This window comes from Rhipicephalus sanguineus, chromosome 2 (assembly GCF_013339695.2).
Source record: "Rhipicephalus sanguineus isolate Rsan-2018 chromosome 2, BIME_Rsan_1.4, whole genome shotgun sequence".
In the NCBI taxonomy this organism is placed as follows: domain Eukaryota; kingdom Metazoa; phylum Arthropoda; class Arachnida; order Ixodida; family Ixodidae; genus Rhipicephalus; species Rhipicephalus sanguineus.
In genome coordinates, this window is record NC_051177.1 from 123,283,781 (window position 1) to 123,303,272 (window position 19,492).

The following is a 19,492-nucleotide window of genomic DNA, read 5'->3' on the forward strand; positions in this document are numbered from 1 at the left end:
ATGCTCCAAGCAGAATGCTCTAAACTGAGGTCGCTGTCATTTGTACTCTAAACCAAGCAACGTATCATTGTTTGTTGCCGCTTTTAATTGATCGTCAAGATGAATAAGGAGAAACAAACAAAATAAAGATAAGCGATCACGCATTGAAAGGGTCGTCGACACCTCCGAACCAAATTTTATCGCGCTGGTTCCTTTGCATGCAGGAAACGATGGTACTACGTGCTCGGGAAGTATTGAGTATTCGAGGAGTCGTGGAAACTATAGACTCAAACGTTCCGTTTTCTGCTAAAAAATGAGAGGAAAATAAATGAAACAAAGCCGCAACCACGAACGAGTCGAAATTCGCAGCCCGCACGAGATTTGGAAGCGCGCTCTCCGCCTCCGTTAGGCTTAGCTACTTCCTGAGCCGAAAAGGGGGAGGTTTAGTGGCGGGCGCCGCTTCTTTGCGCGAGCAGAAAAAATCATCTATAGACTGTCGGAGTACAGACGTAAGCAAAAGAGTAAAACGGCACTGTGAGAACAAATTTGCGAAGATCGGTTATAACGGTTGGCGCCTATGATGCTCTTTTCGTGTATAAGCGCGCAAGCAGAGACCAACCCCCGTAGCTGCGGGCGAGCTTTCCGGAGTTGTGTAGGTGTCGCACCGGTGTTTCGTTTCTCCCCGAAGCGACAACACGAAAGGCACACCAGTCCCATTCAAAGCGGCTGACGTGGGATTTCGCTCGCTCGTGGCTGCGATCCTCTATAGAACTGCAATGGGAGAGCTGCACCGTAGTTACGGCGCTCTTACGATGCAAGCGAGGGACGAAACAGCGCGAGCGGCGGCCACCGCGAGGCCTAGCGACTCCGGAAAGCAGCGGAGAGCGCGCTATCGCGGGGGGTTGCAACGGCGCTGTACTACTCACTTGAGGATCTCCTTCTCTCGGTCTTCCTCTTCCTTCTGTCGAGCCATGACGGACTCGATGATTCGGCGCTCTTCCTCGGTCAGGTGGCTCAGGTCCGGCATGGGCGGAGGCCCCGCGCCGCTCATGGGGGGCCCCGCCGCTTTCGGCGCCGCCGACGTCATGCCACGAGCCGCCGGCGGCAGCACGGAGCCGAGGGGCCCCTTGGGTCCTCCGAACAGCGGGAACGAGAACACGCTGGCTGCCGTCGGACGCACGCCGCCCACCACCGCGACGCTTCATTGGGCAGCTACGGCGGGGCCGGCCTCGCGAGCCACTGCCGCCCGCCGGCGCAGCCGACCACACATCATCGCGGGCCGCGGAAAGCGGCGGCGGCACGGCTCGCGCGCGGCTCGCGCGCGTGAGCGCGCTCGCTTCTTTTCTCACGCCGCTGGCCGCAAAGAGAGCCCGCTTAGGCCTTCTTGGCCGCCCGAGACGACGACGCGCTCACCGCACTGCTCACCCCACATGCGGGAACCAAAACCAGGCCCCGTCGATCAAGCATGGAACACAGCGCACTCGGGACAAGCAGGGGGCCCCCCTCTTTTCCTTTCCACGCACACAAGACGACGAAGACGACGACGCGTGGTCCCCACGTCCGCACTGTACAAAAGGTACCGCGCTCACTTCGCGCCACCAAAAAGAACACAACCAAACGCGGTGATTCGGCACCCGCGGCTGCTGTGTGCCTGCGCTGCTCGGGCTGCCGAGGGGACGGCAGCGGCGCAGGCGGTGGGCTTCTCCTGACGTCAACGCGCCGACGCCGCGGCCAATCGACGCGCCACACTTCCGGGCCGTCACGCTCGCCCGCGCGCGTCACTTCCGCCGTCGCTGCTGCTTCCGGCACAGCCGTGACCGAGCGTCTTCAATGGAAGCCGCAGCCGCGGCTCCAGCCGCGCGCGCAGACGACGCGACGCACGTTTCTCGAGTCACGAGAGACGAAGCAGCAGTTGGCCACCTGCCGTTTTCCCTATGTTTTTGCGTGTAAGTGAGACGCCTCGCATGACCACTTGCGAAACCCCAGAAATGCATCCCGAGGCAATCACCGCTCCACATTTTATCCGGTTGATGTGCTTGAACAGCAATATGTGAAAATGCTAACGGGGTACGGGAATGCAGTAAAGTTTGAGCGCACCATGAAGGGCAAACGCTGCGGCCGGATGACAACGGACCATTGAAAGCTAATGTGCCACCGAAAGGGCACTTCACCACGAAGTTGCTCATGGTGCGGAGAAGCCAACTTCTGGAAACCAAGGGCCATGCGTTTGATACGGAGTTCAGAAATACGTGCATTTACCGTTTCCACTAGGCAGAACGTGTTACAATGCATGACATCATTTAATTCAATGAAGAAACACACTAGCAAGGAGCGATACAGCTATATCCATGGGAGCATTTCTCGATAGCCGCGAATGCGTCGTGGGGCACACGTGTGCATGCAATCGATGTTCGCTGGATGGGACTAGTAAAAAATTATGGCCCTTTCCCGAAATCTAGTGGTATGTTCGTATATAAGGATCACACTACGTAAGAGGTATAGACATTGACTTTTCATTGCAACATCTGTAGTTGAGTTTGCAAGCAACTCCCTGACTTCTGCTCCTGAACTCGTCACTTCAGAATTACTGTTGTCAGTTCCAACTTATGTACAGTGGTCACTTCTGTGTTTTAAAATGTTTGACTTCGCGTCTAAAAGAAACTAGCGACTGTGTAGAATATAAGTAGAGTTCTTCTTAATATCTGCCTGTGAAGTTCTCAACTGTGTATCTATAATTGGAATACTATTAATTCTGAGTGCTGCGCGCACGTTCATAAAGCTGTCGTAGCCGCAGAGTTCACGAACGGAGTCGTTACTCTTGTAAGTTCTGTTATAACACAGCATCGTGCCTCGTTCATAAGAATAATCACCAATGATTGGAGTGGGTGTGTGCGCGCGTGTGTGTGTGTGTGTGTGTGTGTGTGTGTGTGTGTGTGTGTGTGTGTGTGTGTGTGTGTGTGTGTGTGTGTGTGTGTGTGTGTGTGTGTGTGTGTGTGTGTGTGTGTGTGTGTGTGTGTGTGTGTCTGTGTGTGTGTGTGTGTGTGTGTGTGTGTGTGTGTGTGTGTGTGCAGAAGAGAGAGAATTGAAAATTCTCTCTCTCCTGCGTCTCCCGCCTGGAGTCAGGAGTTCAGATTCGGTACGTCGCCAAATCGCAACAACAAGGTATAAAAAGGCCAGTGTATTCATTACCAAACGTGACGAGAAAACCGAAATTTTTGAAGAGTGAGAAAAAAAAAAGAAAACTACAGATAGGAAAGGAAAAGAGGAAAAAAAAAGACGCGAGAGAAAACGTGCTACTGATCAAGGGAGGGCGGTGATGGGAGAGGGTGAGGAGTGGAGGGAGGAGGGAGACACAGAAGCCGGAAGCCATCTTGGCGGTATGGGTCCTTAAAGAGCAATAATCATCTTCTCCCAAGCCAGACCACAGCGCTGGACATTTTCCCAAGAGTCCTTCTTCTCTTCTTTTTTGTTTATTTTCTCTTCTTTTTTTCCCTCTGCCTTCCTTTGTTTCCTTCCTTTTTTCTCTCTTTCTTTTCGTTTCTATTCTTTCTTTTACCGTCATCTTGTCACCGTGACAATAGCTTCGTTCCCTCTCGCGAGTGGGGCACATTAGAGAGGCCTATATCTCCGCAGGGACGTGCTTTCTATACGAGGGCGCCGCGAAGGCCCGAAAAAAAGGCGTCGAGCGTGTGTGTATTCTTCTGACCGGGTTGATGTCTCTATAAGAGGCCACTTAACGCGTCGAATGGCACGTGGAACAGCTCACTCATCTAAGTGATCTATCTTTTTTACTTAATGTTTACTTGTAGGTAGGATAATAAACATTCTTCTTTCTTTTCCCCTTATCTGTTATCTGTATAAAACAGTTCGTTAGTTTCATACACTAAGCTTGGCTTGTCAATCTTTGCCCGAAGGATATCTTAAATACGGGAGACAACAGCACGATTTTTTTTTAACTGAGCAGAAAAGGAATTTCGCGGCTATTGGCTGTTTTGCATTACTGCTTATGAATGGGGTGAAGTACTATTTTTTCTTTTGGTACCCGACTAAGTGATTGGAATAGCATTGAATGAAGGCGGTATTGCCCATAATTTAACGGATAGCCAACACAAGCCTGTGCTGGACCATTATCAGCCAGTGCTGGTTGTACACGAGCAAATATGGCAGTATCATTCGGTCAGAAATTATCGGACATTTTCATGCTCTGTTACACAAAGTGGGCAGATGAAGTATAGTCATTGCCTTTTAAGTGTCATTCCACAAAGTACATTATAATTAAGAGGGTATCAAATCACGTGACTGAATGTCTCAAGGCAACACGCGAACTGTGACGGAAACTGTAATGACGGGAAAATGGAAAGGGGGCCTCCGTGTTAACTCTAACCCTTCCGACTAATTTTGACCACCCGCGGTCGCTTAACGGGAGACAAAGAGATACGTCCTTAATGAAAGCTGAAAAGTTATTGCCCCAGTGACAGCAGATTTTTCGCTTCATGGGGCATATAATGCCCTCGTATTAAAAGGGTCAGCCGCGAGTCATCAGGAGCGCTACTATACACTGAACACCTCGGTGGAAGAATTCAAAGAGACAATATTGCCAGTGTCGAAAACTTATAGTGCACCGAAGGACGGAATCTATGGTTTTGTCATGTACTTCAGCCACCACCACTTATATTACACAGAATTGTCCGCCACGGTGGCGCAGTGAGTGTCCGGTGCTTGGCCAATGACCCGAAAGACGCGGGTTCGATTCCGGCCGTGGCGGTCGCATTTTGATGGAGGCGAAATGCTAGAGGCCCGTGTGCTGTTCGATATCAGAGTATGTTAAAGAACATCAGGTGGTCGAAATTTCCGGAGCCCTCCACTACGGCGGCTCTTATCATCATCTCGTACTTTTTGCATGTAAAACCGCAAAGATTATTATGCATTACAAATTTACAATACACGAAAACATAAGAGTGTGTTTCACTGCATTGAACTTGAACTTTTAGCGTCAAATGTATGAATGGACAAGAGCGAACTCTGAAACAACCGTTAAGTTCGCCATCGATGACATTAAGTCAACGTTGCTCAACAACAATGCGCGGGAATGACCGCTAAGATAAGTCCAACCGTGTAATTTCTTCTGCTTATAATTGCTTTTAAATTCACATATTTCGTTCGCAGACCCATTACCTTGCTCGGGCACTGGGGCACGGGCCTTGGAAGATGGCACACGTCGATGTATTGACCACGTGATGCACCCGAAAAGCGAACTACGCCCCCAGGATATTAACCAGCTGAGAATCCAAACAAAAAGCTGACCACACCCTTCTTCTGGGACAAACCACTCTCTCCAACAGAAGAACAAAATGACGTCACCGAAATGTCCCTTTCGCTTCTAAGGCGTGCGCTCGCGCTTGCAGCGCACAAGCAGCCAGCACCAGTAACGACTCGGGGAATCCCGCGAAAATAACAACAGCGAATTCCAAGAGCTCGTACGTGATGACGCTTCAGGTAGCAGTACCAGTGGAAGGGTGTGAGGGCATGGCCTTTTTATCGCTATCGCGTTAAAGAGCTCGTTTCGCAGAAATTCCGGTGTCGGCGTTGGTGTCGGCGTCGTTGGCTGTCAGCGAAAAATCGGCGTTGTCCGCGAGCGAGACTTCGAGATATAGTATGCAAAAAATAAATAATAAAAAAAATATTCGGCTTAAGTGAGAATCCAACCCAGGCCTTCTACGTGGCAAGCAGGTGTTCAACGGAGCCACGCCAATGCTTGAAAGCTATTCAACACCAAAAAAAAAAAAACGCTATAAGAATTTTATGTAGTGGAAGGAGTCTCCTTAACGCATGTGATATTGCGTGGCAAAATCGTAGAATCGCACCAAGCATCAAAACATGTGAATTGCCTCAACGAGTGCGCAGTTTAAAGCTGCCCATCCTTTACAACGTGCGCAGCTCCGTGGCTGCGCGTAGCATCTTACGGACATGTAGTGGGTACTTTGACAATTTTCAAACGCAAGGATTATGTCGTAGTGAACATTTCGCAACTGTACTTGCAGTAGGCACTCTAGGACAGTCTGAAACGGCCAATGGTATGCGCGCAAACGTTCCTTACATTGCGGCGTGGTTGAAGGCAATGCGCACGGGGCCCGATTACGCTATCGCGTTCTGCTCTTGAAGGCGAAGCTCAAGCGCCCTCCAAGTTTTTTTAAGTATACCAGGAAGAAGGAAGAGGGGGTGCATATTTGGTCTCGTATCGTTTATTGCTCTGCAAACAGCGCAAAAGAGCTCTAGGGACGGTTCGTTATTTTTGTTTAATCGAATTAGGATTAATTCTTCGCAACCTCAGCCATTAATTGGTGAATCGTTATTGATGAAAGTTCTTCGTCCATCAATCGATGGATCAACATCTTCTAGTGGGCGTTTTTAAAAAGGCTGGAACTGTTTATACTCACATAAAGTTTACGCAGCACCACCTTCCAAATGAATAGCTAGAGCCCGGTATTTTATTTGTGTGGAAGGTGGAAGAAAGATGATAAACACGAGAGCGTAACGGTTTTATGTCATATTTGCTTTGTTCAACAGCTATATATTTGGTGCTAATACGCGATCAACATTACGTAAAGTTAAGCAAGACAGAAATTCACGAGATTACGGAGAGAGGACGTGATGAAAAGTCGTCGAACAAGGAGTGTTGCTGCAGTGTAGTGGAACAACGAATGACCTTATGAAATGGTACTTATTGGGTGCATATAATGAGGTTCAAAGCCTGAGTTCAAATTGTGGGTGTGCTCGTACCCCCTGTAAGGTTTTCTCCTCATGGCGTCCGCGCGTCGTAGTTAGCGTACTCACCGCCGAGCGAGAGTTGGCGCTGTGCTCTCGTGGTTACGCCAGTGGCGCCGCCTGGGGCAATGTGACGCGGAGTCATGAGGAGCGGTGCTCTCTCTCTCTCTCTCTGGTCTTGGATCCTGCTCGCTGACGGTCATCCCTCGTAGGAGGTCCGTGGGAACGATACCGCGGCTCGTCCTCGCGGACTCCCGCAGTGAGTCGAACGTCGGCGACGCCGCATTCGTGGTACATTCTGTGTGTTATGTTGTTTGTGTGTGTTATATTTGTGCTCCAGTGCGTTACTTGTTGTGTTGCTGTATGTATTTAGAACGGTGTAACAAGGCAGACGAAAAGACAAATCATCACACGGACGCAAGCGCCGACTCGCAACTAAAGTTTATTCAATAGCACAGAGCATATATAGACACACACGTGGCTACACACAACGCAAAAAGAACAAAAAAAAGCAAAAGCAAGTTATCCATTCAGGTACAATATTTCTTTATCCTGTAGCGCAATTGAGGGACAGCTGATAGAAGACTATTTTTTATTTTGTATGTTCTATGCTTCGATTATTTCTTGAGTCGTCTCATCATGATGCCTTGAAATGATGCTTGTGAGGTTAAACTGCTGTGTTACTGTAGTTATTTGTAAGATTCGGCTGGCCAGCTCGGTGGTTGTGTAAAAGGTGTTAATATATGCCCATGTGTGCGTTGCACTACAGTGTGTACTGTGTCCGATGTTCCATGAGCGGCTCTTCAGACCCCACTAGACACATAAACGCCAAGAAAATTTGTTTTCTTTTTACATTCCTTTCTTTATATAGCTTATAGCGATCATAGCAGTACGTGACAGGGGGACGGACGGACGGAAGGTTTTCCGGTTGAGTCGACAAAGAAGTGCTTACATATTTAAAAGCCTTCTCTAGGACAAGATGTAAAGCCGACATGGAGGATTACACGCATCAGGAAAGTTTATACTTTGCAAACCCAGGCCCCAACGCTCCGAAGGTGTGTCTTCACAAATTTCATAAGAATAGAAGACACGCCAGCAGAACACAATTTAGTGGCCTTCAGTTACTGTATGGCGTGACTTAGACATCATAAAGTTCCTCGAGTGCGGCCAGGAGTTCGTCCCTGGCTAGCCACTCAGGTAAAGCCTGTTGAGACATCAGCACGTCGTGATAACGCTGGTATATTGACTAAAATATACACGCGCTGGTCGGGCATTCGGGTCGCACTGGTAGCCAGCCATTCTTGAGCCGGTTTCTGAAATAGATAACGATGAAGTACTCCCGTACTACCGGATCGTGCTGACGGCCTCCACTGTTCTCTGGGCTTAAACACCCAGTCTTGCAAAACGTTAATATAATCTGAATCACATGAATGCATTGTGCACGCTGTGCCTAAAAAAGTCTAAGCCAGTTGCAACTAGTCCAACTGAAAGTTGAACTGTTGGGCAGTGATTAGCCTGTGTTTTCCTTGTGTTTATCTTATGTTTATCTGCTTTTTTCTGTTATTTTTTTGTGACTATGTGATATTTTCCATCCTTTTTTGTTCTTTCCTTGCGAATGACATTTGTTTTGTGATTAGGCACTTTTAGCTGAGCGTCTACGATACGCTCCGGTCAGACTTGCGTATACACCAGAGCACGCCTGTCTCGCACCCAGGCTGCTGGCGAGCCGAGCGGATACTCTCGCACCCAGACGCTGGGCTGACCGGGCTGCCGAGGCGCGCGCGGGCTTCACCAAGTAAACAGGGCAAGCTGCAGTTCTGAGGCTTTAAAGTGCGAAAAAGTACCCGTTCACGCCGCTTCAGCGTGTAAGAGCTCGTCTGGGCACTACTGCGTTGTCTTTGGATGCCAAAACAAGCAGCGCAACAAGAGGATATTAGCGTTGTCTGCGACGATTACGACGCGCCACGGAAATAGTGCCGGTGTGGTGTTTTCAGCTTCGCCGCGAGTGGATAACTGTGATTCAAGCAAAAAAACTAGGAGCCGAGTGAAAATGCGCGAGTAAGTACACTAATTGCGTGTATTCTGCAGCGTGATGCCCACCTAATTCATTTTGCGAACCTGATTTGCGTGACACGCAGCTGGGTTGAAGGCAGGCGCGAGCTTTGTGTGGGGGTGCACTTCATACCTTTGAGCGTTTCCTTTGACGAAAGTCTCGTGCAAGGTAGTGCTTTCAAGCCCAAGCAATCAGCATGCTTTGCCACTTTCAACGTAGTATTAAGCTTTAGTGATTTGATGGCATCCACGCTTTCGAGATTTCGTCTTCAAAAGGTAATAAATGGCACGGTGCTCCTCAACAGCTGGTCAGAATTTCGTGCTTTCATTGCAGCGTTTGATGTCCCCAAATTTATTTGGACACGAGGCATCCAGCTGCACATAATACATATATTGGCACGTAAGTAAACAGTACTCGCGCCAGTGTCCTTTACGTCGCAGGCGTAGCTAACCGGCTTAACTAAGAGTAGCACAGTTTCGCTTGTAAAGCATCATCGTTACAAGAATAAAATCGCGCAGGTAGCTTCCAAATGGGATCGCTGAATGATACTGCAGGTTATACTCTCTGATAGCACGCTTTTGTGAGCAAGACGCATTATTGTAAGAGCGCTCGTGAAACAAAAATTACGTTCCGCGAAACTACCCGTAAAGCGTACTCTAATTATTACGCGATGCATGCTGAAATGATCACATTCCACAAAACTTTGTGCACAACTTGTAATATGGCGCAACAAAACATCGTTTCACTCTTTCGCGAGCTGCACTGCAATTACGATTCACGCGTACCACAGCGAGAACGTTTTTTTACAAATGTAACAGCGTACGTATCTGACGAGGTGGCTTCCGCAGCTCACTCAGCAGGTACTGTATACATTGTGGACTTGCATGAGCAAGATGTTCTTGATGTTCCAATAAAATCAGCGAAAATGTCCAGGCTGGAAAAGACGCGAAACACGCTCTCCGACGGGCTGAGTTTCGGGAGTTACACGTTTGCTCTGTGTAGCGTCTGCTGGCGTGGCAGCCCGCGCATGTTTTTCGTCGCGTGTGCGATAGATGGCGCGACGCGCGAAGCAAATATGGCGATGCGCATGGAATTCTCTGTGTTCTGGTCTATAGCAATTTACACACAAACGCTCATAAGGAACTGCAGCGCGCGTGACGCGACTTACAGACAAACGCGTAGAAGGAACTGTGGTTCGCGGGCGCGGAACGATCGCGCGAGCAGCGGAACGTAGAACGCATCTGTCGCTCCGCTTATGAAGTCACCTGAGCGGAGCGTGAGGGTGCGCCCACTTGGTTTCGCCCAAGGAGATTGGTTTCGCCGTCGTTTTGCAGCCAAGCTGACCGCGTCTCGGCAAGACACGCTCGTCAAAAGCGCAAAATCTATACAGTTCCCTGCACTTTCTCGGGACGCTACATCTTCACAAGGCTTAACGTAAGCGACGCTCAGCTAATAGCATCTATTATCTATTTTCCGTTAGATGGTCTTCTTTCTACTGTTTGCTGCTCCGAGCGCGGCGAGTCTAACTCCCGGCGCCGGCGTTTCACATCCGCTTCTCTGTTCCGTAGATCTGCGTCCAACTCCCGACGCTGGCGTTTCGCTGTAGCTTAGCTGGCTCGGAACAATTTTTTAAGTGCGAATGCACTTTATAAGCGACCCTGAATCCGCCGTCCCATAGCAACGGCGCGAGGAGCGGAGAGGAGCGTCTGTAGCAACGGCGCAGCGACGTCACGCCCCACGTGACTGCGCGCGCTCCGCCCTCCGCTCCGTGGCTGCGCGCGCCCCGCGCATTGCCTGTGGTGATGAAGGCCGGCGGCGAGACGCCGAACGAAAGTGTGCGAAGCGAGCCGAGCACCCCGAAGCCGATCTGGCGCGGGGACGCGCGATGCGTGAGCGAGCGCGGGCCCTCGAATTCGGTCGGCCGGACGCGCGCTTCAAGCGAGACTTCCTGGACCGCAGCTTCGGATATAGCTGCGCGGTGTGCGATCGACTGTGGTTCGACAACAACCTGAGCCCCATCTCGGGCGTGCGCAACGCCGCCAACAAGTGGAACGCGTTGCGTGTTCTTTGGAACGAGTTCGGAAGACAGATCATCATCATCAGTAAAAGTGCTTTGCACTTAAAAACGGCCAGACCTCCGTGGGTCGGCTGGCGCGTGCTCTCTCGCTGCCGTCTCCTTCGCTCGGCTCTGCAGTTTAGTCGCGCGCGCCCCCTCATAGCATCACCCCGTGCTTCGCACTTACTCATACTCCCCTTCGGGGAAATGCGGGTTTTTTTAAACCTCCTTGGCTCGGACTATAGTGTAGCTCGGACACACGAATTAGCCCTTCTGCGACGCTGGCGTTCACGGGAAAGCGCACACTGGCGTTCCAAACGTGCATCCTGCTCAGCTTGTGTGTATCAAACGCGGGACCTGCGTGACGCCAGCCCGAGACATTACAGACGAAGACAGGACGTTCCCTTAAACTGCTCTGCATAAAACATAAAAGGAGAACGCTTTCTATGAAGACTTCGTCTAAATTTATAGTAGTGGAATGAAAACCCGCTCGAGGACAAGATGTAAAGCCGACACCGAGGATTGTACACATCAGGAAAATTTAAACGTCTCGAAACTTTAATGCTAAACTCGCATTTCGATGGTCGCGGGACGCGGCTTTCGTGGGGCCGTTCCAGGTGCTCACGAACGTTAGGGAAGATGAAAAACGCCATGCTCATGCCGCCAGAAAGCAACGCTCGAGGGAAGGCCGCAACTTCGAAAAATTTAGGCAGCTTCGCAGTAGGGGTGCCAAGCCTGAAAGGAAGGGCAGAGCTGTGCGGCCTTCTTTGATTCTTTTCAGTTTTCTCTTTCTTTTTTCCTATCTCTCTCTCTCTCTCTCTCTCTCTATATATTATATATATATATATATATATATATATATATATATATATATATATATATATATATATATATATACAGAGAGAGAGAGAGAGACAGACAGAGGCAGAGAGAGAGATCAATGGTGTTTTCTTTCCGGAGAGCGGGGATGGTGCAATATCATTCTCTGTTTACTGCCACATTGAGAAATGGCTTTACCATGTGTTTTGAAATTATAAGCCACCACATGCAACCCTACAGTAAACATTAGGCCCCTATAATATTGCTAAAGTCCGGCACTCTCTTGCGCAAATTCTTCTAGTTATATCACTAATTCACCTGAAATCATTGTTTTGGCTAGATATTTTATGTGAAATATAAATATGAGATTTATTAAATTGTTATTCTGGTTCCTGCAGCGATGGTACACACCAGTGGCGTACCAACTTGTTCGCGAGTGAGGGGCAAGCCTCCCTCACTCCATCGGCCGCATATATATATATATATATATATATATATATATATATATATATATATATATAATATATATATATATATATATATATATATATATATATATATATATATATATATATATATATATATATATATATATTTAGTGGGAAAGTTCGATGGGTCCGGTACGTATACGAAAACAAGAGGGTGCACGTACGAGAAAGCAATACTTTATGCCTAACTCTCCGGCCGTGGCATGGCCTTCATCAGAGAATGACGAAGGCCGAGCACTGAATGAAATTTCGTTGACGTCTAGAAGCGGCTCAATAATAATTGCGTTTTTAATGTGGGTAGCAGTGACTCTACCTCTTCTTTTGCGTAATTAGTCTTATACAGTTTCTTGCAGATATCCAAGTTTCCTTATCTTATATTTTGTCTTGTTTGCGCCTAGGCCAAATAGTGTTTCTGGCGCATGCTATTATTACTATTATTACATTACTATTATTCTTAACTTCTCAACAAGTTTTTTTATTAAGTAAGAATTTTTGGTATTAGGGGCGTAGTACATTTTTTATACTCTTCGTATTTGTATTTGCAATATTGCTTGGAGGGCCCTCCGGCCCCTCCAAGTAAATATGCCTACGCAAACGGTGCGAGCACAAGTTTTCTTTGAAAAAATGTGGGTGATTATAACGTTAAACTACCTCGCATTGTTTCCTTCCGCATTGGTCGTTAGTTCTTTATGATTGGTCGAAATTTTCTGGGTCATGCACACAGCACCTGATCATAACGCGATGCAACAAATGACGCCAAAATGATTCATCGCGTAATGGCCACTCATGCACGACTACATAAAAAAAAAATTGGCCGCGTATCTGTGTGCTTCGCTGCAAATGTCGTCGAAAGACGATAGTCTTCTGCCGGCCGTACTGCATGAGTCCTCCTCCTCTATGTTTAATCGCCGCATCTGGCTAACAGCGTCAGATTTGCAGCGCAGCCCAAAAACACTAGCATTTTCAGCGCAGCCTAAGAAACACTAGGGTCTTTAGAATTACGTATATATGTATTTTCTATAGTAAAGGAACACACATATTGATGTTGCGCCTCAGATATGCGTAACATTTGCTTTTTGATCGACAATTAATGTTCACTAGTATGAACGGCGCTACCAGTTCAAGATGGCTGGGCGTTGAGAAAGTGGTTAAACTTTGGCCGGGTGGCTGAATCGGGTGAGAGACAGACAAACAGAAAGACAGACCAAAATTTCTGCGTTTAAGTTCCCCAAGAAAGACTGTCGTCTTTAATATCGTCTTTAAAAATAAGAGAATACAGACAGGGTCTCCGTTCCTCCTCGGGGGCGGCCTAGGCCCAGGCCACAAATTTGCCGGATTTCTGAATAAAGTTGCTACCACCACCACCACTTTTTTCAATGCGGCATATTTTTCGCCATTGGTTCTTCGCCATTCATCAAAAATTTTCGGTGTGCCATAAAATTGCGTGCCTGTTACGCGATGACACAAATCTGTGAAACCTGGCGGTGTTAAAACGAGGTGTGCACACTAAACAGAGCATTAATATGCTGAACAATACCTAATGTTTTTTTTTTAGGGGCGAAGCTCCTTATGGCCGTGGGTCTGTCCATCCTCCGTTTGTAGGTTTGTTTGTAGTAGCCACCTCTAGTTCGTGAGGAGCGCGCGTTCTGGTATGCGGTAGAAGAAGAAGACGACGTTGACGAGTGACACACTCGTGCATGTTCGCCTGTGTGGCGTTCTTTCTTCTTTACTACGTCTCGTGTTTTCAACGACACCCGAAGACAACATTTCAGAAGTAACGCGCCATGACGCTCCCTCTTGGCACGCTTTATCTTTAGCTCGGAGTCGCCAGATGGAAGACAGGGCTGCGGAACGGAGGGCACGGAATGCGGCGGCAGCGCGCGCTCGCAGACAGAATCCTGAGGTGAGAGCCCGCGAGGCCGAAGCTGCACGTCGACGCCGCGAAGCAGATTCCGCCGTTCGAGCCCGCGAAGCCGAAGCTGCTCGACAAGCTGCATATGCTGCGGCGAGAAGACCCCGCCGTTCGAGCCCGCGAGGCCGAAGCTGCTCGACAAGCTGCACGGCTCAAAGCCACAACGGTGAATATCCTGCCATCGATTTTGATGGATGCATCATCATGACCATGTACCTTGCACCCAATTTGTCGAGTGGGAATATCAAGACATTCATTGAGACGGCATTGTGTAATGATGACAAGTACAAGAATAGACTATTTGTGTTAGTCGGTGACCTGAATGTCGATATTACCGAAAAGAACAATGAGTGGTTCATACAACATATTGCAGCCAAATATGCTCTCACGTGCACGTCCTTTGATCATATGAAACCAACGACCATCCGAGGGATGTGTATAGACCTGGTATTTTCTAATTTCCAGTTGCAACCCGTACAAGAACCGCTGTCTCTTTCACTTCAGGGACCATAAAGCCGTGATAATGAAGGGACAACGCCAGCCAAGCATCATCTAATTAAGAAAAATAAAAGTTTGATGTTTGTAATATACACACAGTGTTTCTCACTCTTCATATGATGATTGATGGGGCGTTACACAGAACATTCACGGTTTACCGATGATTCTCTCCGGAGCTTCGCCCCACTCATCATCATTCACCACGTGGATATGCTGCGATTTTTTTGGAATAGCCGGACAGTGCCATTTTGAATTTAATTCAAGAAGGTTGCCCACCGATCAAATTGACAATGGCTACTTATAGTAGCAACGTGTGTATATATTATATATATATATATATATATATATATATATATATATATATATATATATATATAATATATATATATATATATATATATATATATATGTTATATATATATATTATATATATATATTATATATATATATATATATATATTATATATATATATATATAACATATATATATATATATATATATATATATATATATATATATATATAGGGTGTTTCAAGAAATGTGTCCAACGGGTGTGTTCAGATAAGGACAGACCAAGGGGGGTCCCGACTATTGTTTGTTTTGCACGAAATTTTTATATGAGCTGGGCAAATGTCTCTATAGAAAGGAATGAACCTTCGTTTTGCGGTAATTATCACGGATTTCTAGGAAAAAATTAGCGTTTCACAACAGGTGGAAAAAGGCAATTCTGCAACTTTCAGATTTCACAACTTTGGAGGCCTATCACTAAAAACTTCACGCATTGTCGACATCAGTGTTAATTTTTCGTAAATCTTCAGCAATAGTACTATCTGCCTACGGAAAATTAAATTTGTGTGACTGACAGTACATTTTTGAAAAATTGCCAAACATTGATTTTTGAGCGGCTGCCTCTGGCTGACCCCAAATTCAAGGGTCTTTTTTCGCAGTTTTCGCTAAAGCGCTGAAGCTGAAAATATTTCTCACAAGTCTACGAAAGGTTTTTCGCTAATTAAGCAAAAAGTTATGCGACTACACTGCATATTTATTCCGTTATAAAATCCCAAAAAGGCCATAATTCCAAAACTAGCGAAAATTGCAACATTGTAGGGTCATTTTAAAAAAAATAATCATCACCGATTTTTATGAAAATGATGAACTATACCCGGCCATGACTGCTAAATATTGTGCTGCAAAAATATGTTGCATTATTTTGTTTTAAGTGAGAAAATTGAGCTTATTTTAATACCCATGTATGGTCTTAACATCAATGTGTGGCGCTCTAATAATAAAATAAATTTAATAGAAATATTTAGTTCGTAGCTCGCTTATTTGGGTTTAATAATGACGATGGACCCAGCTTGTGTCTTTTTGACCGTTTTGAGTCACAGAAAAGCTCAGCTTGAATTTTTCAGAGCTCCTCTGTCTGTGTCTGTGTACCAGTATATTGAGGCAGCCGGCACCCGAGAGCGCGTACAAATGAAAGCTCGTGGTGTAGAGTGTAAATCTTTCTGCACGTCAACCATTTTAGTTCACATCATACCACGTATCTAACGCAAAAGAGATTTAACTAGTATTTCCCTAACAGTACGGGAAAATGTTATTGTTGCGTTAGTGTGCCTAGACCCGATTGCTCGCTGTTGGGTGGTAGAGAAAGGGGGCCCGAAATGTGAGGTTCGCGTTTGTTTCTTTAAGGAAAATGATTATTAACTTGCCCTAAGACTACTTGAGGGCCATATTTCGATGAAAATCCTGCAAAAATATCTTCCTGTACTTTATTAATAATAAAATCCTTCGTGTTACCATCTTCAACTGCGTACTTACCCTGATTTTCTTCCATCAAGCAACGAAATTTAGGACTAGAGTTGGTTACAATAAGGTACAGGTGGCTCGAGCATTACCATTGTATGGGAATATTAAGACCGTTGCTGTCTTAATATTTCGACGAATTTATCATTCGCAGAAACGGGTTGAGATGGTGGGAATGAGGGAGTTATGAATCTACAAGAAGCACACGTTCATGTTGCGCATTAAATAGTTTATTCACGTCACCTAGAATGAGTAATATCCATTCGGGCAATCAAATTTTGCACACTGCAGATTCACAATTCCTTCCACTCTGTGTCTGCACACCGCGCTACGTACAGGAAATCCCCTTGGCCCGATTTCATGTGTTTGCACATGTGGGTTGCCTGAATACCTTGAACCCGTCTGGCAAGTTTCCATTCCTCCTTCTTCAGTTCTCTGAAGGCTTCCACTTCACTCTTCTCCATATGCAGTAAGAAAACCTTTTTAAGTTTACTGGCTACAATAGTAACGAAATCACTTGCGCACTGAATGACCTCGGTGGCGGGTGAACGCAGGTTATGTAGTGTGGCTTGGTGTTTCACAAGGCCACCGACGCCGTCGCAGGCATTTTTGCCGTGCCCCGTTGCCGAAAAATCCCACTTGGTTGTCTGAAGCTGACTGCATTGCAATTCGTGCAGTTGGAAGCGGTTCTTAAAATGGGCAGCTGCTCCATCACTCGCAAGTGTTAGTTTCGTGTAAATTGGAGCATAATCTTCAATGTGATCCTTGATTTTTCTCAGGGCCTAGCAAGCATGTGCAGAGTCGTGGCAAACGACATCGCTAATTATTGCGTAGTTCCATGTCGACTTTCTTGTCGATACAACGCAAGTAAAGATGCTAACTTGCGTACTTTGCCAATGGTAAGATTGTAATTCATCTGGGAGTACGATGGACCAATTTTCGGCAAAGTAAAAGTGGAAAACAATGGAACCCTTTTCACAACACTGTTTTTCCTCGTGTATGGCATTTGCTTGCGTGCGCGTGAGGTAGTTATGAGGGATCCATTTCATGGTCACATTTTGAAATTCCTTTAGGAATGCTGGAGGCATCATGGTCTTCTTTATTAGTTCACCTGATTCCCAAGTAGCAAATACAATTTCTTCGTCCGGTGCTATGCCAAGAGTTCCCAGGCTTAGACCATTCTTCACAGGACATTGTTCGCACTCGCCTAAGAAGCATTTGGTGCTAGGCTGCGTGCACACACAGAGCGCCTGCACATCATCAGTCGACATCAAAGACCCCGACGCATTTTTGATCCCAATAAGGCATAGTTTGAAATTTGCACAATATGCCCATACACACCCCTCCCGATGCGGTGAGCATTTGACCCATTCTGGGCGCAAAGATATGAATTTTGTCAGACCAACCGCTGACAGCGGATTACCAAGTTTGTAGACTGAGTATGTCTCTCGTAGCGACCGCGTCATGAAACGCTTCGAAATGAATTAGGCTTTTCCGTCGATGCGCACGCGCACCACATCTTTCTTGTTTGGACTCTGTCTTGAACAGTCCGGCTCATCTTTTGTGTAGTATTCAAGGATTTTGTTGGTGTCTGCTTCACTCAATTTTTCTCTGCAGTACGGCTCCAAAAGGCTCCACACACCTTGTTCTTCAGCTATCTTCCTGGCCTTTAGAATCGCGTGCTTCGTTGCCTCTGGAATGAAGCGTCGCACATCTTTTATTGTTAGGCTCAGATGTATCAAGGATAGCAGACGGCAGCGCTCTCAAAAAGATGTGCACTTGATGTACGCTGTGTGTAGGTTTTTCTTCCAGCTGGCACAGGCGCAGCAACTGAATTGTGATGGAATGTCTTTAATACCGTATGCTGTGCGAATTCCGCATCGAATGTTTCTTACAGCAGCTCTAGTAATTTCATCTGCCTTGCGCTTTGCGTATGAGAGTCTCTTCCCTTTCTTTACACTCCGAGGAGGCTTTAGTGGCGACACTGCTGATGGGGCACCAACGACTGCCTTAATGCTTTCCATAACTTCCTCTGTAGTCTGGAAACCCTGATTGGACTGACTGGATTCCTCTTCCATATGCTCAATGTCTTCCCTAAAGTTCCTAAAGCAATTCTAGCACACAAAGTGCGATTCATGCACTCTGAGCGCTGTGTCAGCTTCCAACACTTTCTTTAGATTGTCAATTCCCAAGTCTTTGACACTGCGGAAATTCCTTTGAAACCTGATCTCCCGCTTGTTTCTCTTTAAGTAGTCGGCGCAGCAATTTCGTTCAGGAAACTTCGCCATCAGAACTGTGCCACAGTGCGGTCTCTCGGTGACACAGTAGGTTACAGTGAGTATAAGGTACAATCACTTTGGGGTGAAGGTAGCGTCCAAGGAAGTTCTTAGTGCAATAACGAAAGTTCAGTAGCCGGATCGCAGCTGATGTCTTGACACCAGGGTTTACGTGAAGAGAGCTGCTTGCAGTGGGCTTCTTACTTACTCCGCAATCTCTATCTTATCTGCTTACGAGATAACTTATTATTATTAATAGAGGACGACACGAGAGTAACTACAATGTGATGAAAAAACTGTATCATTGACACACGTAGAAAACAACATGACTTCTTTGTTCGAGTTCACTATCCAGACTGACATACGGTTCACACACAAAAAGCTTCTTTTCAGGGGTGAGGGGAACGCTCTCTCCTGTCTGGGGCCGACCGTTGCAGGCGCACCGCGGTGCGTCTCGCATTTCACGACGGTCATGTGTTCTCCGTCACAGGTTCTCGGAGTGCTTGGCTGTTATACGTACTTTTGTTTCCCTCTCTTGCGGGTGGCATTCAATTACGCCTTGGTCTTGCTGTACGCGCTCTCGCGTGCCTGCTGCCTCAATGTGTTGTAGTATGGATACAGACAGAGGAGCTCTGAAAAATTCAAGCTGAGCTTTTCTGTGACTCAAAACGGTCAAAAAGACACAAGCTGGGTCCATCGTCATTATTAAACCCAAATAAGCGAGCTACGAACTAAATATTTCTATTAAATTTATTTTATTATTAGAGCGCCACACATTGATGTTAAGACCATACATGGGTATTAAAATAAGCTCAATTTTCTCACTTAAAACAAAATAA

At 46.7% G+C, this 19,492-nt stretch overlaps 1 protein-coding gene and 1 long non-coding RNA gene across 5 annotated transcripts in view; one reads left to right on the forward strand and one right to left on the reverse strand.

Moving 5' to 3' along the window:
• The window catches only part of LOC119383616 (regulating synaptic membrane exocytosis protein 2), a 242,646-nt gene extending 241,012 nt beyond the window's left edge, over positions 1-1,634 (reverse strand). For 3 of the 4 annotated variants that reach the window (XM_037651873.2, XM_049412593.1, XM_049412592.1), the window contains exon 1: positions 906-1,634. In XM_037651873.2, the coding sequence (XP_037507801.1) occupies positions 906-1,066 (161 nt within the window). In that variant the 5' untranslated portion in view covers positions 1,067-1,634. The remainder of the gene's footprint in view (positions 1-905) is intronic. The other variant, XM_037651874.2, reaches the window with a different exon arrangement.
• Positions 1-19,492, forward strand: part of LOC125757216 (uncharacterized) — a 78,997-nt gene that overhangs the window by 45,982 nt on the left and 13,523 nt on the right. The gene's annotated exons all lie outside the window — the stretch shown is intronic.